The sequence below is a fragment of the Ambystoma mexicanum genome, chromosome 7p (assembly GCF_040938575.1).
Source record: "Ambystoma mexicanum isolate Mex_15411 chromosome 7p, UKY_AmexF1_1, whole genome shotgun sequence".
Classification (NCBI taxonomy): Eukaryota; Metazoa; Chordata; class Amphibia; order Caudata; family Ambystomatidae; genus Ambystoma; species Ambystoma mexicanum.
In genome coordinates, this window is record NC_090939.1 from 152,338,177 (window position 1) to 152,363,401 (window position 25,225).

At 51.8% G+C, this 25,225-nt stretch overlaps 1 protein-coding gene across 1 annotated transcript in view; it reads right to left on the minus strand.

The window, feature by feature from the left end:
* Nucleotides 1–382: 382 nt before the first annotated feature.
* MAEL (maelstrom spermatogenic transposon silencer) overlaps nucleotides 383–25,225 on the minus strand; it is a 1,183,486-nt gene continuing 1,158,643 nt past the window's right edge. The window contains exon 12 of the mRNA XM_069635969.1: nucleotides 383–680. Within this exon, the coding sequence (XP_069492070.1) occupies nucleotides 568–680 (113 nt within the window). The 3' untranslated portion in view covers nucleotides 383–567. The remainder of the gene's footprint in view (nucleotides 681–25,225) is intronic.

The window sequence follows — 25,225 nt, forward strand, 5'->3', positions numbered from 1 at the left end:
GTCCTTTTTCCCTTTTCTAACTATTAGAGCTTTCTGTAGAGTTCTCAGTCTTTGACCTGCATTTCACAACATTTCAGTCATAAGGGTGTGAGGCTTATTGAGCCTCTGGCCCAATGCACATTTTCTTTTTCAAAATGCTTTATGAGGCCATCAAAACATCAGCTTACTTTACGATATCAGGAGGAATTTCCTTGCAACTTTGGGTACTGATTAGTTCCATAATTTGAAATACTTGAACTGTACAGAAACAAGGGCATTGGTAACAACAAAGAAGAAGAAAATCAAATTCAAGCCTTTTTTTATCCTCTACATCCTCCCCAGCGACCAGTCTAGTTTCAGGCAGGATCTCAAAACCTTTCAAGATTCACAAACACGTATAGCATTCTGTGCACTATTTTAATATATAAAGGAACACTTAGAAACTTGTAGCATGTTAAACAACCAAAACTATACAATTGCAATTCCGACAGCTAAAAACTACATTTGAAGTTTAATATCCCCAACATCAAGATAAGTCTTTCGGAGGGTTAGGAGTTGAATGACTAGGGTAGTCTGTGGATTGATTGTTTAACCGCTAGCAGTCTTCGAAGCAGCAAGTGTCTCCAGCAGGCGCATGATTCCTCTTCCTCGTCCCATACCGACAACGTTGGAGGGTTTCACCCCAGCAGGATGAACCCCATCTGGGAGATTAAAAGAAAGACGCTTAGAGTAGACACAAAAATCCCTGTTAAATTATGTTGAATCACTTAAGAGTTGAGGGCCACTCACTTCTCAAAGTCATACCACTTCTAGGATTCTACGAACATGCACATGCAGAACAATTAAAATATTGAGACACGGATAAATTGAGGATCATTTGTCTCAATGAGAATGGGATCTTCTTGGCAAGAAACACTATTTTACTTGGATGAAAAAGTTGATGAAACTACTATTTTTCCAACCATGGTGATTTTTCCACTCAAATTGAATTTTCAACTCTAAAGGATCTTTGGAGCTTTCCAAATCAGGTGTAGTAAGATGGATGAACTTGTGCACAACCAAGTCAGTTTCCATCTCAGTGTTGGATCTGAGGCAAGAGTTGAAAACAGTGACAAAAAAAAATAATGAATGCCAATATAAAAGGAGAATTATGCTTTGGCTTCAAATGCAGAATATTTTGAAAACCAGATCAAGTTACTTACCTGTAAATGCTGTTCTCCAGCATGGGTCTGGCATGGATTCACATGCTCATGAATATTCCCCGTCGTCAGGCTGCGAATCCTCGGTAAAGAAAAAATCATTATCAGTTTGGTTACTACTAAGAAAGACAGATCAGAAACGAATCACTGATCTCTGGGTCACACTGCCCCCAGCCAATGACTGCCTTCTCCCTAAGCCCCGCCTCCGGCAGCCATCCTCCGATTTGGCAGCACGCCAAGTGGCAGTATGACCAAGTGAAGAGCCGCAGAGGGGTAGGCGGGAGGGTTCGCATGTAAATCCATGCCAGACCCATGCTGGAGAACAACAGTTACAGGTAAGTAACTTGTTCCTTCTCTGGCATGGATTCACATGCTCATGAATAAAAGAATACATAGCAGTATACACATGCACAACCACGGGAGGTGGCAACAGGCTCAACATTAAGCAATACAACAACTCAACATTAAGCATCTCTTACCTCCTCACCAGGCTCACCTTAAGCGAACAGGTTGCGCAGCACTGCTTGGCCGACCCTGGAGTCCCGATCGACGCAGTAGAATCTTGTGAAGGTGTGCGTCGACCTCCATGTAGCAGCCCTGCAGATGTCCACCAAGGGTACGCCAGACAGGAACGCCGTGGTAGCAGCGATTGCTCTGGTCGAATGGGCTCTCGGACGGCCAGGCAGCGGTCGGTTTGCCAACCGGTGACAATGCATGATGCAGCCGGAGAGCCATCTGAAAATGGAAGTCTTCGATAGAGCCTTCCCTTGATTCACAGACCCAAATTTCAAACAGTTGTGACGTCTTCCGAAAACTTTGTGCGGTACACGTAGAACTTCAGTGCTCTAGCTACATCCAGCGAGTGCAAAGTCCTCGCGGCCGGTGTCGAAGGCGACAGGAAGAAAACTGCTAACACCAAGGGCACGTTGAGGTGGAAGTCTGACGGCACCTTGGGCATGAAGGAGGGGTGCGTCCTAAGCACTACCCTTGCGTCATGAAAAGTCAAGTATGGAGGCTTGCAAGATAGGGCCTGAATCTCTCCCACTCGTCGTGCAGAGCTGATGGCCACGAGGAACGCTGTTCTTCCATGACAAGAACTTCAAGGGCGCCGAATGCATAGGCTTGAATGGGGCTCCCATGAGCCTGGTCAGCACCACATCAAGTCCCCACGCCGGGGCAGGAGCCTTCACCGGCGGGAATGAACGGAATAGTCCCTTCATAAATTCCTTTACCAGGCGATGAGACCACAAGGACGTCTGTCCCGTAGTCCTGGTATATCGGGAGATGGCAGCCAAATCTATTTTTATGGAGGCGTGAGCCAGTCCAGCTTTGGCCAGCGACAGTAAGTACGGTAGCACTTGAGGGGCCGTAATCCGCAGAGGGTTAATCATCTGTGCACGGCACCAGACAGAGAACCTCTTCCATTTATGACCGTAACACTTGAGAGTTGAGGACGCCCTGGCCTTTGCAAGAACCTCTCTGGAATCAGCCGGGATATCGTACCCTCCAAACTCTAGCGCTGCAGGAGCCAGGCCTGCAAGTGCAGCGACTGTGGGTCGTGGTGTAGAATGGCGCCTCCTTCTCTGGAGAGAAGATCCGTGTCCGCCGGCAGCCTGACTGGCGGGGACGTTGACAAGTCCAGAAGGTCCAGGAACCAGATCTGCCTCGGCCACGCCGGTGCGACGAGGATCACCCTGCACCTGAACTTCTTGAGCTGACTGATGAGGCGGAGGAGCAACGGCAACGGAGGGAACGCGTATAGAAACAGCCCGTCCCAAGGGAACGAGAAAGCATCGCCCATGCTCCTCAGCTGCGGGAACCTGCTGGCGAACCTCTGGCACTTGGAGTTCGTCGCCGTTGCGAACAGGTCGATCTGGGGTTTGCCCCATCGTTGGAAGAGTCGATCCACTTGATCCTGGCGCAGTTCCCACTCGTGGCACGAGCGCAGCTCCCTGCTGAGTGAGTCGGCGATGGTGTTTTTTATTCCTGCCAGGTGGAAGGGAACCAGAAACATCCCCTGGGCGACGGCCCAGTGCCACAGATCCTGGGCCTCCTTGGATAGGGCTGGGATCTGGTGCCTCCCTGCTTCCGTATGTAGAACATCATGGTGGTGTTGTCAGTGAAGATCCTCACCACCTTGTCCTTGAGGGACGGGAGGAACAACTTGAGCATCCAGAACACTGCACGGAGCTCCAAGATGTTGATGTGAAGAGACCTCTCCTCCGGGAGCCAAAGGCCTCTTTCGTGGAGATCTCGGGTTTGGGCCCCCCAACCCTCCAGAGAGGCGTCCGTAGTCACCATCTCCTGAAACGCCGGGGTTTGAAAGTCTGTGCCCGTCGTGAGGTGAGCCCGGGTGCACCACCATAGGATCGCCCGACAGAACTCCTCTTCGAGGGGGATCCTGTCCTCGAAGCAGCCCCCGCCTGAAACCAGCGGGCGTCGAGGAACTCTTGTAGCGGACGCATCCGAAGTCTGCAAAGGGGTACAAGGTAGATGCATGAGGACATCATCCCGAGAAGGGACTAGATGGACCTCACCCTGGCCACATCCGTGGCTAACAGTCGCCATACCTTGCTCAGGATGGTTTTGGTCCTCTCCTCTGAAGGGGAGGCCAATTGCTCCACTGTATCGAGCTTCGCCCCCAAAAACAGTGCTACTTGCGGCGGGACCAGGTGGGATTTGGGGTAGATGGAGAACCCCAGCTCCGTGAGCAACCGGACGGTCCTCGCCGTATGATCGACGGCGAGTTCCCTTGACCTTGCTCGGATTAGCCAGTCGTCCAGGTAGGGGTAGACGTGGATCCCCTGCAGGTGCAGCCGCGCCGCCACTGGTGCCAGGCACTTGGTGAAAACCCTGGGTGCCGACTTTAATCCGAACGGTAGGGCTCTGAATTGGTAGTGGCGTCCTTGAACCATGAACCTGAGGAACTTCCTGTGCCTTTCTAAAGTGGGGATGTGGAAGTAGGCATCTTCCAGGTCCAGCGACGATAGGAAGTCGCCTTCCTCCAGCTGTTCCAGTACGTGCTGGAAGGTGACCATCCTGAATTTCTGCACCTTGATGTATTTGTTTAACCGACGCAGGTCTAGGATGGGGCGCCAACCACTTGTCTTCTTCCTGATGAGGAAGTACCTTGAGTACACTCCGGAGCCCCGGAGCCTCCTGGGGACAAGCTCGATGGCACCTTTCTTGAGCATCGCCTTTACCTCCAACAGCAGTTGAGGGACGTGATTCTCCTTCCTGGCCACGGGAGGAATGCGAGGGCACTTCTTTAGGAATTCCAGCGAGTGCCCGTTGGCCAGGGTGTCCAACACCCAACGATCGGTGGAGATGGACTCCCACACCCTGACGAACTTCGTCAGTCGGTCTCCCACTGGGGTGCTTCGGTGGGTGCCCGACCACCTGGCCGCGTCAGTCTTGCTTGGAAGCGGCCTTGGCGACGACGGCATGAACCCCCTTGCTTGCCGCGACCTCTGTAGACCTCCTGGGAAGAGGAGCGGGCTGCCTGGCGGTAGGTGGAGGAGCCACCGCTGGATCCTTTGGAGGCATCCCGTCTGCCTCCAGAGCTCCGAAAGGGCCGTCGCTGCTGAAGCACCCCAAGGGCCCGGGCCGTCTCCGAGTCGGTCTTGATGGCCTGTAGAGACTCATCCACCGCCTTACCAAAGAGGTTGTTGCCGTCGAACGGCATGTCCAACACTCTGGTCTGGACTTCCTGACGAAAGTTTGTCGCCTTGAGCCATCCTCGTCGTCGGAGGCAAGCTCCGTTGCCCAGTTGGCGAAATCCGGTATCGGCAATGTCCGTTGCCACCGTAATGGCGTGATCCAACGCCACCTCGCCCTCCTGCAGAATTTCTAGGGCCTCCGCCCTTCTGTCATCAGGCAGGAAATCTAGCAGAGGAGCTATCTTGAACCAGAGCTCCCTGTCGTAGCGGGCCACGATCGTTAAGGCATTGGCCGCCTTAATAGTCGCCGCCGCCGAGTTGACTCGTCGTCCCATAGAGTCCAACTTCTTACCCTCGCTGTCCGGCGGGGAAGTGGAAGTTGAAGCCGCCGCGCCCGCTGGCTTCTTCTTAGCTGCTGCCGAGACGACAGAGTCTGGCGTGGGCTGGGCCCTGAGGCACAAGGGGGCGGCATCGGGACTCGGTACTTCTCGTACCCGTCCCTCTTGGCGGATGTCGTGGCAGGGTTCTTGAGGACAGCAAGCCCCTCGTCCCAGATGTTGTCGAGTAAAGGCACCGCGAGGACCGTCTTCCTCTTAGCCTCTCGTCGTTGGTACAGAAACCCCTCCTTTTTCTGTTCTTCAGGGCAGAGCTGGAAGAGCTCGAATGCCCTGGTTATCATGGCGTGGAAAGAGCCAACCTCGTCGACTGGGGATGCCCGCCGGGGGGGCGGGGGGTTGACGACAGGATGCCTGCTGTGTCATCGCCGCCGTCGTCCGTCCCCATTGCCGTATCAGTCGCCGTCTCCTCTCCCGGCGAGGGGGATGAGGGGTCCACCGGCCTCACGGGCACGAAGGGCGGAGAGGGGTGGACTCTCCTCCGCTTGTTCAGAAGGGTTTCCCCGACGGGCCTGGTTCTGGATCCTCAGTCGGGGTCCGTGGTAATCTCGTCCTTATCTCGGTACATAAGGATTGGATTGCCAACAAAATGGCCGCCGAGCTATCCTGGGGCTCGGGCAATGGCTGAGACGGACGTGATGGCCGTTCCACTAGGCCCTGTTCGTCGTCCTCGTTGCCATCTTCGATCACGTCTGCAGGGACCGTCCCCTGGGATCGAACCTCTCGTTGAGGTTTATGAACCTCTCGTTGATGCCTATGGACCTTTCGTTGAGGCCCCTCTCGGTCTCCACCAGTTCCTCCTCAGAGGCTGATTCCAAGTCTGTAACGGCCACCGCCCCCCATCCCCCTCTTTTTCAGCCGGGGGCTTCACTAGGGTTTTAGCGGTGGGCTGGAAAGAGGATTCCCTCCGCGGCGGCAGGGATACTCTGGGCCCAGAGGCCATTTCTATTGGCATAATCTCAGCCGGCTCCGCCAGGGTCGCAGAGACCACTTCGGTAGAGGCCTTAGCCGGGTGGATCAAGGCCCTCACCACCTTAGATGCGTCCTGGGCCTTCGCCTTGGGGGGGAGGGTCAACCGGGTCCGCTCTAGCGGCCTACCCTGGTTCTCGGACTTCCTCTTCTCCGAACCAGAGCGCTGGCTCGTGGTCGAACGTGCCGGGGAAGTAGCGCCCTGCTTGGCAACCGAAGAGCCCGACCTTTCGGCGCTCCTGGAGCCCACAGACTCTCGGTGCTTGGCCTTCTGTTGGGCCCCCGTCGACGGGGCGCCCTGAAAGGACTTAGAAGCCCGCTCAGCCGCCTTCTTCGCCTTCTCACTTGCTGGGCCCTTCTCTAGCCAGGAGGCGAGGCAGGAACGACGATCTTGTTTGGTCCGTTCCGAAAGGTTCTTGCAGAACGCACAGTCCTTCTCCACGTGCATCTTGTCCCCATGGAGGCAGTAGAGACATCGCAAATGCTTGTCCTCCTTGAAAACGTTCTATAATCCGCATCCAGGGCAGTTCCTGAACAGCTTGGATCCGGGCGTCGAGCTTCCTTTGTCCTGTGCCATGTCCTTTGAGGTAGGCCGCAGACCTTCCGGAATCCTCCAAGAAGTGTAAACTCGACAGAAACTTCACCCTTGAGGGGTGTAGAAGAATTCCAAAACGGGTCCCCGTTATCGGAAGTAGAAACGGTGGAGCTTGAGGCTCGATTAAAGCGAAAAAATGAGAAAATCTCCTGAAAAAGCGTGAAAACGCAGTAAAAAACTCGAGAGCTAAACACGAGGACTCCCAACACGTGAGCGTGCAGTAAAAATCTGAGGATGGCTGCCGGAGGCGGGGCTTAGGGAGAGGGCAGTCATTGGCTGGGGGAAGTGTGACCCAGAGATCAGTGATTGGTTACTACTAAGATAGACAGATCAAAAACAAACTGATACTGACTTTTTCTTTACCGAGGATTCCTGTGAATCCATGCCAGACCCCATGCTGGAGAAACTGAGTTACACCAGCTTTTGTTGGGGCTTCCCCCATCTCTCCCATGCTACCTACTACGGCCCAGTACCATGGTGCGTCCTACAATTCCATGGTGCACTCCACTGCTGCTACTGGAGCGGGAGGTAAGGCAGCTAAACCCTGCCCGACATCAGATTCCCATTCATCTTCGTGTCCTGCTCCTGTTACTACACTCGCCCCCCAACCCCCCAACACTTTTACAAGCACAGAATCATACTAAGCACTACCATAGGGTGCCAGTTCCCGTCCTCCCTGCAGCAATATTCATGTTCTCCATGTCGACACTGACCACTTTGATAATGGATGTATCCAACCTAAGAAGACTGTGCCCATGGCTCCACTACATCCCCCGCTAGCCTCAGGGCTTCTTCCATGTTTTCCTGCTCTTTTATCTCCAACCACTCTTCACAACCTATCCTCTATTCCATCAGGACAAATCCTAATCTCCTCCCTCGTTCTGAATCCTTCATCCACTCTTAGCTGCTGGCCTCACTCTTGTTCTTACACCCTTAATCTGTCTGCTAACCTAGCAATCGGGGGAGTTCTTCCCTTACGCTCTCCATTCTCAACCTTTCTTCTGCCCTAACCATTGATGGAATTAGCCTTCCACTTTCCTGGCTGTCCCAATTTCTACAAATCATAGCTGATGGAGGCGTTACCTGTGCCCATCTCCCAACCACTGGAGTAGCTGCTGGGGAAAATTGAGGTTCAAACTCGGGATCTGTATACCCTCTGCGGGCGATAAAGGATAGCACACATGGGGCAGTGCAGAAGGATTTCCTGCACCCACTTTTTTGGCCCTTCCTCCACGATTTTAGCACTATGTGCCTTTTCACTTTTTTTTTCATACATCCTTCATTACTCTTTAACCGCTTCTCTAGTGGAGGACCTTTAGTCAAAAACGTATGCAGGTTCTCCAGTCTCCCTGGATCATAAGTTCCCTCGATAGGCCAATAATGGAGCATTTTACCTTTAGTTTCCCGCAACCATTCCCAATGGTATTTTAGAATCTTCGCCTTATAGCCAGAAGTACCTGGCTCAAATGATTCAACAGAGTCTCCATACTCTGCCCCAATTTATCGAAACCGATTTCCAAAAAAATGGCACCAAAGCTGAACCTGTGGCATGAAAAATAAGATTTGCACCCAAAGAACCCCCTTCCCAGTTTTAGTTCCCCTGCAATCACTCCCCATACTCGCTTACACCAGAACTACCACGCTCAGTTAAATTCTTTATTTCAACTTCTCACTCTTAAAAGATTGCCAAGGGTATACTAAAGGGTATCAAAACAAACCTCACATTGAACATGCTGGGTAGAATACCACCTCACACCTCTAAAATAATAAACTAGGTAAAATATATAAAAAGGGATTTGCAATGCAAGACAGTTCTCTCACTCTTTCAATCCCTGCAACATCGACCAACTCCACCCGTACTCCAATTCTACCCTTTCCAAACCCCTTAATAAAAAGAAGGCACCCTTTTTAACCCTTATTGCTTTACCCCCAAAAAGGGCACTAATGTGAACCCGAAGCGCTTCGATAAGGTGCTCTGTCAAGTCGAACCACGCCTCCAGGAAACTAACTGGCCTTTAACCAATATGGCGTCCACAAACATTTCATCGTGCACGAAGACTGGTCCCCGCAGCAGAGTTGTGTTTACAGGAGCCACCCCCTCCCTCCATCTCCGAAAGCCTGGGTTCCATTCTTGTGAGCCAGATTTGCAGGGGCAGGCCCCTAATCACATTATCCCAAGGTAGGCCTCCCACTTAAGGAACGAGTGCACGTTATGAACGTAAAGCAAGTTAATTGTACAATCGTCCAGGAAGGAGCTAGGTGACGCCTCAACCATGGCACTCTTCCCCCTCCCCTCTACCCTGCGCGATCTCAATGTCACTTGGCCTAGTAAGATCGTTGTCTTTGTCCTCCCTCTGTCCCCCTCCCTTGCCTCGTCACCCCTTGAAATGTATAAGTGCGTTATAAATGCCATATCATAACTGGCCTAAGCCCTTTAACCTTAAATCGTAATTGCAGATGTCTGCATGGATATTTTAACCTGAGGCGGGCCAACAAACAAGTTCTCTTTGAAGTAGCGATCACTACCTCATCTGCCCCGGCTTACTGGCACCATTGAAACATTCTAATCTAAATGACTACCATGTCAACACGCATGGCACAGCTGGGATCAATCACTTTAGCCTCAAGCGTTACTTCACCTCATGTTCATTACTGGTCAAAACAAATGGCCTCTGCCAAACTTCAATGCACTTAAGGAGATTACATTTGTTCCCTGCAGAAATACCAAGCCATACATTGTGTCCTGTTCAACAGCAGATCTGCTTGGTTAATAATTGTTCCCCTCCCAGCTCTCAATCTTGCAGAACTAGATTTTCCCAGCCACCTGAAATTCACTGCATGAACTACCAGCTGCAAAGTCTGAATGAATGCCTAAAAGCTCACTACATGCAAATTTATACATTTCCTTTGTATGTTCCTCAGTGTGCATGCATGTTTAATAAATCTCTCCTTTACAGTGGGTTCTTCAGGCCAGGCCCCTTAGCATGTACATTAAAAAACGCCCCGTCTCTCAGTTTCTAAGTAGTTCGTAGCATACTATGTGAATCGCATTTATTTCATTTGGCGGTTTCAGCATTTTATCTTTCTACATGCATGCAAATCTAATATGTATCAACTTTAAACAAAAGGTAACACTGAAGGATCACAATTACACTGGATACATATGAAATTGCAACATTGCGCCAAGTTCGCTGCACCCCTCCAGTCAGATATGCTGCATGCAACAAGACCCCCTCTTGTTCGTGGGGACCTTTCCAAACAATGACTTGTCAAGTATCGTCAAAGAACTCTGGGACTTCCTTCCAAAGCATCGCCACGCATGGGACGGGTCTGTAGGATCCGCCAAAACCCACCAGGGATGGCCCGATACCTTAACGGTTGACACTGGCTCTAGGGATGAGCATTCTATGGAGCCTCGAACTGGATTAAGTTCTGGAGGGGGAAGATGTTACCAGCGATCTTCTCGCTCACTGCACTCTGTACCTTCCGGGCCTACGCTAGAGACATCCATCGCCCATTACTATCGGGATATACCCAGAGAATTTAGACTTAAATCCAGGGGCTCCATGTTGGTATGCTAAAGCCCTTTTGTCCCCAACACCTAAATCCAGGGGCACCACATTTAACAAAGGCACCCCTCCCTACAGTACTCACAAAAAGGCGACCAGAGAGGGCAACAGGAACGAAGTACATATGCACTATTGCCACACTGATTCACCAAGGGAGCTGGCTATGATATCAATGCCCCGTAACAGACTCCAGTCAAAGCCACTGACAGAACCACAGGGGTCATTTGTAACTCGTTTGAGCATGCAATCCAATGACTGGTGCATTTCTTATTCAACTAATATCTGCATTACCTCCATGGACTCCTACGGAATGGATTGCTCGACACAACCGTTGTGGGTCCCAGCTATGTCGCCCTGGAATCCTCTTCCTCTGGCACCTCCCATCACCACTTGGACCCAGCTAGGGACACAGGCACACATCGGAGGACAGACTCCGAGAGCATTTTAAGATTAGGGAGATGCCTCAGCCGCCTACAACGGCAGTCATTCCGCCAACTCCAGTCAAGCCTATGGCGACTATGCCTACAGCTATGCCAAGCCTCCCTCAGGCCCTGGCCCCATGCATCCTCCCATCCAAGCAGCTCTGCCATCTCCGTAGCCGCTCCAACCTTACCAATAGGCTCAACAAGAACAAATCTGTGAGCGAGGCAGAGGATGACATTCCTCACAGAAGGCGAAGGCATCCCACAACAGGATGCTGGGGCTGTCAAAATTCCTACGATTTCCCACTCCATAATAAATGCAAAGGAATGGTGTACTCTCCGAGGTATTGGCGCTCAGGATAACAGATCTTCTGCAGCTTTATTTTTTATTTATTTGGCATTTATTTACAGCGCACAAGAGGCATCTAGGCACTAGTTACAGTAAGTGCTTGATAAAGAATATGCAGACAATACAGACTGGTAAAGCCTCTAGTCAAGTTACGGGGAGCTACAGACATGCATACATAATACATGTTAGGCGCAGATCTACATACTGGTAAACCCTCATGTTACGGGGAGCTACATCAGGCATGCATAAATAGGACATGGGTACAGGTGTACAGTAGTGCAGAGGATACCTATAAAAGGCGTAGTGACAGCAAAAGTGATTCTCTGAAATGATCAGAGACTTGACGTTAAGCTGTTGTAGTTCCCCACCTCATGGAGCGGGAGGCTACTTAAGTTCAGCAAGATCATCGCTCTGCTAACAGATAATATACATAAAACACTGATAGCTAAGGCGTGTAAGGTGGGACTGACAGCTTTTGAATACGTCTCAACTCAAGCACATTATGGATAGCAATGTGAGCATGATTGAGATAACTTGATGCGCAGAAAAGTACACACACATTTCAAGTAGAGCAGAAAGTATGTTGAGTAAGGTCAGAGCAGTGTGTCGTTGAGTATATCGGCGCCATGTAGATAGGCAGTCATCGCCCATGAGGATGCCCTCCAGATTCCAGACAGACCAGTTTAGACTTTTGCACGTAGAAACATTTATACAGGAACTTTATAAATGAAATATCATATCACAAATATGTCTTGGCTGAGGCTAACAATCTGGCAAAAGACTTTAAGTGCGTTTCAGGAACCTCCCCTCTGAGAAGTTGTGCCTCACCACTCGCCGCCACACTGCAGTGGTAACTTCTGTGTCACTACACTAAGCCTTCCAAGTCTGGCGGATTTGCATCATTACCAGCCTTCTTAATTAGGGAAAACAAACAGTTGGTGGTCTACAATAGTAAAGTATACACCCAACACCTCCCTACACTTCGGACAGGATAATGGAGGCGCCTTTCTAGCCACGGCCAACTTTAGTGGGAGATCAGTGATTTCAAAGCTTAGTTTTCAGTGGAGGAGCAGCAGGACTTTACATCTGGCATGATCAAGGCCAAGCTCATAGCTGAGGAGCTGCTTGAGGCATCAGTGCACCACATCGACCCTTCCAGTAGAGGCACTGCACTAGGCGCTGACAATCGCAGAAAGGCTTGGATGCATGCTACATGACTCTCACAAGAAATTAGACAGACTACTGGACTTGCCTTTTCGACATTCAGGATCTTTTCCATCGGTTTCGAGATGAGTAACTAAAAGTGAAAATTTCCACCCAGACTGCCAAGTTTCTAGCGATCCTCTTCAAGTCATCACACAAGTCATTTCAACAATCCACTTTTCACAAGGATGCCAGACAGAAGTAATCCAGTGGGTTTCATGGCTATTTGAACAAAAGACAGAAACCGCAAGAAGCCCCCTATCAGCCATAGAAGGAAGCAGTCTTGCTCCCCTATTCACGGGATCTTCTGCCGCTTCAGTAGACCAAAAGCAGCAATGACCTGTCGAGCCAGATCCAAACACTAGTTGGCAGCCGGCTCCCGCAACACTTTCCACAAATGGAGATCCCCTCCCAGGACAGACCTTAGGACGTTGTCTGTAGTCTGCAAGGGCTACAGATTGTCCATTCCACTCCTCCCCCTCCCCTTCATACTGGGTTCCACCCCTTCTGGAAAAGGTCAAGAAGCTCCTCTCCATGGATGCCATAGAAGTCAGTTGTACTCCCCCCCCCCCCCCCGCCCCTCCTCCTCCCCTTCCCCAGGCCAGGGATCATTTCTGTACCCAGGAAAAACCAGGCTGGCCAGAAAGCATGTCTAGACCTTTATACCATCAACCTTTTCCTAACAAAGTTAAATATGGTCAAGCCCACCCAGATCCTGGGCTCAGTTCAAGCAGCTGACCGGTTTTGCTCTGCGGGCCTAAAGGATGCCAAACTTCATATGGGAGCCCAATCAGATTCCGGTGGTTCACCATTTGTTGGAGGCATTTTCAATATAGGACTAAACTCAGCTCAGAGTATTTACGAAGCTGAATACATTTGCCAGCTCACTTCATCTGAGGGGGCTACATGTCAACGCATAGACGATTGGCTGACCTGAGCCCCTTCTCTGCACCAGGGAACCACATCAGAACAAGCATTGATGGACACGATTCAATCTGGGTTTTCTGGGATTTGTGTAAGACTCAGGCTTCAAGGATTTTTCCATCCCAGCAGAGGAACTTGGATATCTCAGATGCCGTGACCAGTTTTTAGTGGAGGCAGGCGACCTCTGTGTAGATGTTTCAAAGAATGAGGCTTTATGGCTGCATACATACTATATGTTCCTCTATCATGCTTGACTGTGAGGTGCCAGCGGTTACACTTAACAGTTCCTTGAACTAGTGTACGGGAAGCCATTTGGACCGAATCCTGAACCCAGCATTTTTGGATCTGACAAGGCGAAGCCAACCTAACACTATGGGAATTCCCTTTCAGGAACCGGAACTGGAGGTGTGGGTCACCACAGATTCCACCCTTGGGGGTTGTGGAACCAAGTTGGGCCCTCAAATTACATGGTCTGTGGTCCCCAAAGCTGAGCATTCACAGCAACATACTAGACCTCTAGGCTATATTCAACGCCTTGCAAACCTTCCAGCCAGTACTCAAGAGGAAAGAGTTCTTGTCCAAATAGACAGTTTGACCCACATGTATCACCTAAACCAGCAGGGAGGAAGAACCCATCCCCCAAACCCCCCCCTCCAACACAGACTCCTCTGCCTTTGCTAGTTGGCATTTAAGATATGGAAATGGGCTGCCCAGAAGCAAATTTCCCTGAAGGCCATTCATCTATGAGGCAGACGACCTCAGTAGGATGACATCCCATGATCATGAATGGGAAGTCAAAAGGGGTCTTGGGGGGAGGGGGGGGGGCGGGGGGACCATTTTCAAACAATAGGGTATCTGGGCAGAGACCAGAAAGGGCCACTTCTTTGCCTCTAGAAGAGTGGTCGGCTCGAACTCCATTGGAGAGGCACGTTTGATCAGTTGTTACATCAACTCCAGTAGTTTCCGCATAACCCTAGGGTCCTGAAGAGATTCTCCTCCAGCAAGGGTGCCACGCTCATTCAGATAGCCCCTCAGAGGCCACCCAGTACTAGTTTGCTCACCTAGTGCAGACCCAAGAGGAGGGCCAAATTCCCCTTCCACAAGCACAAGGAACAAGTTACTTACCTGGAACTGTTGTTCTCCAGCATGGGTCTGGCATGGATTCACATGCTCATGAATATTCCCCGTCGTCAGGCTGGGAATCCTCGGTAAAGAAAAAACCAGTATCAGTTTCGTTTCTGATCTGTCTTTCGTAGTAATAACCAATCACTGGTCTCTGCGTCATACTGACCACAGCCAATGACTGCCCTCTACCTAAGCCCCGCCTCTGGCAGCCATCTTCAGATTTGGAAGCACGTGAAGTGGCAGTATGACCAAGTGAAGAGCCGCAGAGGGGTAGGCGGGAGGGTTTGCATGTGAATCCATGCCAGACCCATGCTGGAGAACAACAGTTACAGGTAAGTAACTTGTTCCTTCTCCAGCATGGGGTCTGGCATGGATTCACATGCTCATGAATAAAGAATACATAGCAGTACACACATGCACAACCACGGGAGGTGGCAAAGGCTCAACATTAAGCATTACATCAAACTCAACATTAAGCATCTTACCTCCTCACCAGGCTCACCTCAGGCGAACAGGTTGCGCAGCACTGCTTGGCCGACCCTGGTCTCCTCCCTGGAATCCCGATCGACGCAGTAGAATTTTGTGAAGGTGTGCGTCGACCTCCACGTAGCAGTCCTGCATATGTCCAGCAGGGGCACACCAGAAAGGAACGCCGTGGTAGCTGCGATCGCTCTGGTGGAATGGGCTCTCGGACGGCCAGGCAGCGGTCGGTTTGCCAACCGATGACAGTACATGATACAGCCGGAGAGCCATCTGGAAATGGAAGCCTTCGAGAGTGCCTTCCCCTGATTGACAGGTCCAAAATTCACAAAGAGTTGTGACGTCTTCCGAAAACACTTTGTGCGGTCCACGTAGAACTTTAGCGCTCTAGCTACATCCAGCGATTGCAAAGTCCTCTCAGCCGGCGACAAAGGCGACGGGAAGAACACAGGCAACACCAAGGGTTCGTTGAGGTGGAAGTCCGACGGCACCTTGGGCATGAAGGAGGGGTGCGTCCTGAGCACTACCCTCGTGTCGTGAAAAGTCAAGTACGGGGCCTTGCAGGAAAGGGCCTGGATCTCTCCCACTCGTCGTGCGGAGGTGATGGCCACAAGAAACGCTGTTTTCCACGACAGAAACTTCAACGGGGCCGAGTGCAGAGGCTCGAACGGAGGTCCCATGAGCTTGGTCAGCACCACGTTGAACTCCCACGCCGGGGCCGGAGCCTTCACAGGTGGGAACGATCTGAACAGTCCCTTCATGAACTCTTTCACCAGACGATGAGACCACAAGGACGTCCGCCCCGTGGTTCTGGTGTATCGGGAGATCGCAGCAAGATGAATCTTGATGGACGCGTGTGCCAGTCCAGCTTTGGCCAGCGTCAGCAGGTATGGCAGTACTTGGGGAGCCGTAATCCGTAGAGGGTTAATCTTCTGTGCGTGGCACCAGACAGAGAACCTCTTCCATTTGTGTCCGTAGCATTTCAGAGTCGAGGACGCCCTGGCCTTTGCAAGAACCTCTCTGCAGTCGGCCGGTATGTCGTATCCTCCAAACTCTAGCGCTGCAGGAGCCAGGCCTGCAAGTTCAGCGATTTCGGGTCGTGGTGGAGGATGGCGCCTCCTTCCCTGGAGAGTAGATCCGCGTCCACCGGCAGCTTGATTGACGGGGACGCTGACAAGTCCAGAAGGTCCGGGAACCATATCTGCCTCGGCCACGCAGGTGCGACGAGGATCATCCTGCACCGTGACCTCTTGAGCTGGTTGATGAGCCGGATCAGCAGTGGCAATGGAGGGAACGCGTAAAGGAACAGGCCCTCCCAGGGGAACGAGAAAGCATCGCCCATGCTCCTCGCCTGGGGAAACCTGCTGCCGAACCTCCGGCACTTGGAGTTCGTCGCCGTCGCAAACAGGTCGATCTGGGGTGTGCCCCACCGTCGGAAGAGGCGATCCACTAGATACTGCCGTAGTTCCCACTCGTGGCACGAGCGCAGCTCCCTGCTGAGTGAGTCGGCGATGGTGTTTTTTATCCCTGCCAGATGAAACGGCACCAGAAATATCCTTTGGGCGACGGCCCAATGCCACAGGTCCTGCGCCTCCTTGGACAGTGCTAGGGACCTGGTTCCGCCCTGTTTCCTGATGTAAAACATGGTGGTGGTGTTGTCGGTGAAGATCCTTACCACCTTGCCCTTGAGGGACGGAAGGAAGGACCTGAGGGCCCAAAACACTGCACGGAGCTCCAGGACGTTGATATGTAGTGATTTCTCCGTCGGGAGCCAAAGGCCTCTTGCGTGCAGATTTTCGGTGTGCGCTCCCCACCCTTCCAGGGAGGCATCCGTGGTCACTGTCTCCTGGTGGGCTGGGGTCTGGAAGTCCATGCCCGCCCTCAGATGCGCGCGGGTGCCCCACCACCGGATCGCTCGTCGGAAACGCTCGTCGAGTGTGATCCTTTCCTCGAAGCTGCCCGTCGTTTGGATCCAGCGCGCGTCCAGGAACTCCTGCAACGGGCGCATCCGGAGCCTGCACAGGGGAATGAGGTAGATGCAGGAAGACATCATTCCGAGGAGGGACTTGATGGACCTCACCTTGGCCGCGTCGGCCACCAACATCCGTTGTACCTTGCCCAGGATGGCCCTGGTCCTCTCCTCCGACGGGGAGGCCAGAAGGGGCACTGTCGAGCCTCGCTCCCAGAAACAGTGCGTCATGCGCGGGTACCAGGTGGGATTTGGCGTAGTTCACGGAGAATCCCAGGTCCGTGAGAAGCTGGACGGTCCTTGCCGTGTGGTCCACGGCGAGCTCCCTCGTCTTGGCTCGGATGAGCCAGTCGTCCAGGTAGGGGTAGACGTGGATCCCCTCTCGGCGCAGCTGCGCCGCCACCGGTGCAAGGCACTTGGTGAAAACCCTGGGTGCCGACCGTAGTCCGAAGGAGAGGGCTTTGAACTGGTAGTGACTCCCTTGGACCACAAACCTGAGAAATTTTCGGTGCCCCCTTAGGATGGGAATATGGAAGTAGGCATCCTCCAAATCCAACGACGACAGGAAGTCTCCTTCCTCCAGCTGACCCAGGACGTGCGGGAGGGTGACCATCCGGAACTTCTGAGCCTTGATGAACTTGTTCAGACGTCGCAGGTCTAGGATGGGGCGCCATCCTCCCGTCTTCTTCTTCACGAGGAAGTATCTCGAGTAGACTCCGGAGCCCCGAAGCCTCTTTGGGACGAGTTCGATGGCACCCTTCCTGAGCATCGCCTTTACCTCCAGGAGAAGCTGCGGGACGTGAAGCTCTTTCCTGGCCACGGGGGGGAAGCGCGGGCACCTTCTTTGAAACTCGAGCGCGTGGCCCCGGGCTAAGGCGTCCAACACCCAACCGTCGGTGGAGATGGACTCCCACACGCTGACGAAGTTCGCCAGCCGGCCTCCCACCGGGGTGCTTCGGTGGGGGCCCGACCCCACGGCCGGTTCAATCCTGTTTCGACGAGGCTTTGCCGCCTTGACCTCCTTGGCGATGACGGCGGGGTCCGCCCCACTTGCCTCGTCCCCTATAGGCCTCCTGAGACGACGAGCGGGCCGCTTGACGATAGGTGGAGAAACCGCTGCCGGAACCTTTGGAGGCGCCCTTGCCTCCGCTGCTCCGAAAGGGCGGCCGTCGTTGTTGCAGAAACCCAAGGGCCCGGGCCGTCTGTGTCCGCTTTAATGGCCTGAAGGGAATCGTCCACTGTTTTCCCAAACAGGTTGTTCCCATCGAACGGCATGTCCAGGACTCTGGTCTGTACGTCTTGACGGAAGTCCGTAGCCTTGAGCCATCCACGCCGCCTAAGGCACATGCCGTTGCCCAACTGGCGAAATCCCGTATCGGCGATGTCCGTCGCAATAGTGATGGCGTGGTCCGACGCCACCTCACCTTCCTGTAGGATCTCCAGGGCATCCGCCCTCTTGTCGTCCGGTAGGAAGTCCAGCAGAGGAGCCAATTTGTACCATAGCTCCCTGTCGTAGCGGGCCACGATAGCCAAGGCGTTGGCGCCGCCTTAATCGTCGTCGCTGCAGACGAGATGACCCTGCGTCCCATAGAGTCCAATTTCTTTCCCTCGCCGTCCGGCGGGGAAGTCGATGTGGAGGCCGCACCCCCCCCGCTTTCTTCCTGGCCGCCGCGGAGACGACGGAGTCCGGGGTAGGCTGCGCCCGGAGGCACAGGGGGGCCGCGTCCGGGACCCGGTACTTTTTTTTTCGTACCGGTCTCTTCTCGCTGGCGTCGTGGAAGGGTTCTTGAGGAGGGCGAGGCCCTCATCCCAAATGTCGTCCAGTAGGGGCACCGCGAGGACAGTCTTCCTCTTGGCCTCGCGCCGTTGATAAAGGAATCCTTCCTTTTTCTTCTCCTCAGGGCAGAGTTGGAAAAGATCGGATGCCCTGGCGATCATGGAGTGGAACGATCCAATCTCGTCGGGCGGAGAAGCCCTGGTGGGAGGTGAGGACGGAAGATCCTCGTCGTAGACCTCGTCGTCCGTACCAGTCGCGGCCGTGTCAGTCCCCGTATCATCCCCTCGAGTCGTGGACGGGGAGGAGGGCTGGACGGGGCGCGACGGCTGAAAAGGAGGTGGAGGGTGAATCCTTCTTTTCTTGGGAGGAGGAACGCCAGAAGGTCCCGGTTCTGGGTCCCCCGACGGGAGTGGTTCCTCCGCTGGCAACGGTAGTCTCGTCCTTATCTCCGTGCATAAGGACTGTATAGCCAACAAAATGGCCGCCGAGTTGTCTTGCGGCGCTGGCAGAGGGGAATCCGACGGGCGATCAGGGGCCGTGGCTTAAGACCTCGATCAGCTCTTCCTCCGAGGTTGAAGCCGAGTCTACGACAACACCCTGCCCCCCCTTTTTCCTCTCCGCCGGAGATTTCACGGGGGTCCTATCGATGGGCATAAAAGAGGACTCCCTCCGAGGTGGCAGGGAGACTGAGCCCCGAGGTCGCCACCACTGGCGTAGCCTCCACAGCCTGAGCCAGGGCCGCCGCGACAGTCTCGATACAGGTCTTGGCCGGATGGATTAAGGCCTTCACCACCTTAGGTGCGCTCACCGCCTTATCCTTGAGGGGGGGGCACAGCCTCGCTCCCCCTCCGATGGGGCCTTCGAGCTTGACCGGGGCCTCTCCAGGAGCTTCGCCGGGTGCTCAGCCTTCCTCTTACCCGACCCAGAGCGTTGGCTCGTGGTTGATGGTACTGGGGAGGGTGCGCCCTGCCTGGCGCCCGTAGAGCCCGACCGTTCGGCGCTCCCGGTGCCAGCGGACTCGCGGTGCTTGGCCTTGTGTTGGACCCCCGTCACCGGGGCGTCCTCAAAGGTCTTAGAAGACCGCTCGGATTTCTTCCTCTTCTTCTCGCCGGACGGGCTCTTCCCTTCCAGCCAGTTGGCGAGACGTTGATGGCGGTCCTTCATGGTCCGCTCGGACATGTTGCCGCAAAACGCACAGTCCTTCTCCACGTGCGTCTTGTCCTCATGTAAGCAGTAAAGACAAAAGGAGTGTTCGTCCTCCTTAAAGACGTTCTGCAGCTGGCATCCAGGGCAGACCCTGAACAGCTTTCTGGGCGTCGAGCTTCCCTTCTCCTGGGCCATGTCCGGGACGGGCCTGAGAAAACTTCTGGAGTCCTCCAAAAGCGTAGCTCGACGAAATCTTCACCCTTGAGGGGCGCAGACGAATCCGACACAGGTCCCCGTTGATCGGATGGAGAGTCGGTGGAGCTTGAGGCTCTTTTTGACCGAAAAAACGAAGTTTTTGAGAAAAAACGTGAAAAAAAATAGCACTAACGCTCGAGAGCAATAGCACGAGGATCCCAACACATGAACGTGCGGTAAAAATCTGAAGATGGCTGCCAGAGGCGGGGCTTAGGTAGAGGGCAGTCATTGGCTGTGGTCAGTATGACGCAGAGACCAGTGATTGGTTATTACTACGAAAGACAGATCAGAAACGAAACTGATACTGGTTTTTTCTTTACCGAGGATTCCCAGCCGGACGACGGGGAATATTCATGAGCATGTGAATCCATGCCAGACCCCATGCTGGAGAATATCCATTAGCTAGATTGTATGTTGCTCACAAACTGCTCACCTTCACATCATGGATACTGAGCAGCTCACCTTAGGCTCTCTCAAATTATCTTCAAAAAAAATATGCAGATCCAAGTGGCCAGAAAGTCTTCTACCCAGTCCAGATATAGGAGTTAGCAGACCAGATTTCTACTGGCCGCTAGACAAGCCCGGAAATCATTTGTCTTGCCCTAAGGACAAAGTCCTATCCTATCCTTCATCACATCTTGCAGTCCCCAACATTTCAGTCAACTCATGTCGATCCAATTGGTCAGCGATTTGGTCCTTTCGCAACATGTCCTTCAGCTCTAAACCAGTTCGCAGATTCCTTGAGGGTCCCACACTATCCACTGGTTTAGAGGCTTCAAATGGTTTTGGATCAGAATGTCAGACTATCGTCATCGATCAAACCTTTTCAACCTTTGGCTTCCATCCAGCTAAAATGTGTGTCATGGAAGGTTGCTCTCATGTCAGCATGTATTCAATGAAATCCAGACCCCAACAGCTTCCAAGCACTACACGTTTACCATAAAGATAATGTCATTGTGTACACTTACCTTCCTTGCTAAAGTTGTGCCCTCGTAATACATCAATGAGGTTGTACTCCCCACCTGTTTTCCAAAACCAGTCTTCAGCAGATGCTGCTCCACACGCTCAACGTCAGGAAAGCCGTGAAATTTTACCTGCACTGCAGTTCACGAAAACAGACACCCTCTTAGTTACCTTTGGCAGTCAGCACCTAAGCTTGCAGGGCTCAAAAGCCACAATCGCCTGTTTGCTAGTCTCCGTCATCAATCATTGCTACTCTATGCATAAGCGCGAGCCTCCTAAGGTCATTCATGCTCATGCAAGAGGCAAAGCCATTATCGCGGCTTTTTACTGCAACATGCCATGGGACTTTAGAAGGGTCACTGAGGATACACCTTTTTCTCACCCCAACCTGGAACAAAGGACCCCATAAATAAGACTCAGACCAAATAAGTCAAGTCATCCATTTATTCAATTAAAGCATGCACGAAAGGGCATGACTCCCTGCACATTCAAGAGGACTGCGTAGGAGTGAGCCAAGCATTCAAAGTTCAGACAGCTTATATACATTTTGGTTAACATTGCATTCAATAGCTGGCACGTAGTCAAGACAAAAATTAGCATAGTCATTGGCAGCTGGTTGCACGCCCTGTCTCATGTGTCTTCGTTCGTGCAAAGGATTTCTTGCAAACTCATTCCTGTAGCTTAACAGTTATCACACACACCACGCCTGCCTTAACTTCAGGCGGCCGATGTCATGATGCATGCCCCCGGAAGACCAGGCCCAGCAGCCCCGGAAGCAGGCATCACGCCACTTGGAGCAAGCCCAAAAGCCCCAGTTAGGGGCTGTTTGGGTGCAGTCCTGGCGCCTATGGCCCCAGGCTCATAAAGATAGTCAGTCCTGGCGACATGGGCGCCAGGCTCATTATTGATAACTTACCTGAAGCAGACCATGCTGCATACTTACCTGAGGCAGACCATGCTGCATGAAGACTCAAGCCAAATGAGGCTTAGGAGGTACTATTTTGTTACTTGGGTGGGGCTGTGGAAGAATACTTACCTGGAACTTCTTCCAAGGCTATTTAAACCACGCCCGGACAGCCACATGTGCTTCGCGTTATTCTGCTTGCTGCAGCGTAACGCTCACCGTGTTTTCAGCAGCTCCAGTCTTCAGCCACGCCCGCTTCAGTCCTGGGACTCCTGAAACAAGAAAAGAAGGATACAGGTTAGAACAGGAGTTTTAACTTTAATCCTTACCTGAATCCTGATCCATTTCGCCACAGAGCTGAAAGACAGAAGTCTTTGAAGCATCGCTTCGCATTCCTACGGCGCCGCGCTGAACTCACCTGCTTGGCGGTACTTCAGCATTCCATCACGCTCTCTCCATCTCGCGGCCGCCCTCCGACACCTAAGGAGACAAAGAGAGCAAGGTGAGCAAGGGGACTCTCCAAGGCTATACAAGCTACCCCCAAGGACTTACCCGATTTATCACGGGGGGTAACTCACCTCATCTCGGGTCGGCGCAGTCAACTCTGCTTCATCGCCGTACCCCGGCCCCTAAGGGGAAAACCACAATAGACTTACCTGAATCTTACCAATTGCCATTTCGAAATCTTCGAGTGGATTAATCGGCAACATGCAAGGAATCGGACAGAGTGAAGATCAGACATTTGAACTCTTATGAACAATTGGACTTTAGAGTCAATACTGGAACTCACCAATTCCTCTACGCCAGTGAAGTAACTGGTCATCAACACGCCCCTCCGGTCGACGCAGGATGGAGAGCTCATCCTTCCAAACCATCAGGTGAGACTAAGGAGGGGACATCAAGAGTGAGCTGTGGGAAAACGGGAGTGGGGGAGGTGGGTTGACACTCAATTCCACGGGTGGTTAATTCCTCTTCTCCTTTGCAGAAGAATATTCCTGCGAGCCAGACAAACTAGGCTGAGCGGGCCAGTCCAGTCAGTTATCTCGGCGCTACAAGTCACGCCGATGGAAACAACAGCGGCCCACTTCCGGTCGACGCCCCCGTGGGAACCAGGTGAGCGTAACAGCCGAGTTCGGGGAAATTGCTCATGTGGTTGCATAACTAATGCATATCTTCTGCTACAGACATGCGTCCCACCCCTGCTCTGGTCTTCTTGGAATACCAAGGGTCTTAGTCACAAGCTATCAGCCCTTCCTCCAAAAATGTGAAAGGTTTCTGAGAAAGGTTTATCTTGCTGAAAACAGGAGCACCAACTGAAGCGACATGCGCAGCCCTCCTAATCAGAATCCACATCGCCACTTATTCTTCCCCATAAGCTCTTTGTATGCAGCAATGTCTGGACACAGGTTCCAGGGCTGGGGTCAGCTTTGGCCAGGCCGCCCATTACAAACTTTTCACCACACAGAAAGCGCTGCCCCCACTGTCCGTCTCCCCAGAAAACTATTTCTTTCTGTGAAATTTCACCTCAGTATGGAGGAAAAGGGACGGGACATAGGTGTATTCAAAAGTTACTTCATACCCATGACCGTCTGTCCTACGGGGATGAGACTGAAGCCTTATGGCACAGCAACAAGAACTTCCCTTTCACATTTTTTTTTTAGCATGCAAACGTGCGCCTGGGCATGCCTGCCCATGCGGACTCCCTCCAGTCGGCCACATCTGGTCAGTCCTTGACCACTAGTCAATTAATGGCATACAGATTTGCTGGGGATATTGGGAGGGCCTTATGGAGTAAAGGGAACTATGGACTAGGGAGTACAGTGGTCATTACGGTGAGTATCTTTCTATTTTGCACACCCAAGGCTTCTTTCCAGTGCACTGTTGTAAGGCAATGCTTACAAACCCTGTTGTTTCAAGGCAACTTGGAGTTACAGCCAGAACAAAACGCATGGTTTTCATTTGGAGTGAAGCAAACAGGGAAGACTACAAAAGAAGATATAAGGGGATGTGAAGACACTCAGCGAAACTAGTCCTCAATCCCACTGTGCCTACAGTAACGCCAGCTGGAGGTTGTCAAACACCAGGGATCAGACAAGATGTGTATTTTCGGACACCCTGTATGGTGACTGGGGTAAGGAGACAAACACTGGGACAAATGTCAAGCTGTCCATAAGGTGATTGCAGTCAACTGGAGAAGCTTTGATCCATATGCTGGTCAGTTTTACAGCGTAACAATTGAAAATATTTCGGCATCGTCGCAAGTGACCAACAGATGGCCCAGAAAAATAAAGTATGTCAATGTGTGACAGACAGGGCAGCTTTCATGCGAGAGAAGCCCTCCTGTCACCCTTTAATTTTGAGAAAATAACTTCAGAGATACATCCCACAATCAGGAGTCACTTCAAATAATGTTGCAGCATAGCTACGGTCATCAGCAATTAGGCATCCAATGAATCATCTTAATTTAAGCAACAGGACACCTCCTCCTCCCCAATCCACCAGACCTGACATGGACAAAACTGTATCCTTCAAAGATAATTTAACAATTGCATTGTTGTTGGACAACAGTGTTTCCTGTAATTTCATTTTCATAACTTAATTTTGATCCAATGAAGAGATCATAAAGGTCATACACAAATGTACATTAAAAATCACACAAATGCTTGAATCATTAATGAAACTCTAAACAAATGCGAATATACCATGGGCTGCGAGCTGCAGGTTTAAAATTATAAAAATGTAAAAACAGACTGAGCATCAAATGACTATGAGGTGACTTATTTCCATCTTTCTCCAAGATTCGAGCAAGTAATTCCCCAGACAGTTGCCAACTCTGTCCCGCGCCATACAAAAAGGTCACGCACCAATACAAAACTGTTCAAAAAGCAGTATGAAAAATCTTTTCCTAATATGAGAACACTCGGGGCAAAACAAAAAATGCACTATACTCTCATTTGGGCAAAATGGGCAGGTGACTGAGATGCTCAAGTTCCAATGATGCTTGACATTGGCTAGTGGAAAAATGCCAATATGGAATTGCATGTAAAGAGCTTTCATTGTTTTGAGTTTCATTCTGTCCGAGTCCCTTTACATAAAACACACCCCCGGACATTATATATGCACAAGGGAAAGAAAAAAAAAAGCTGGGTAACCATCTTTGTGGTTCGACATTACAACACGCCTCTCGGGTTTCTGCTTGCATGTATATCTTCAACCAATATCACTATAGTAGAGCCTACAGGGTGATTAATAAGGAAGCAGATTTAACCAAGGGTAAGCCTGCAAATTAAGTGTCATGATAATACACACGACTGACATTTATAAAAAAAATAAAGCACAGAAA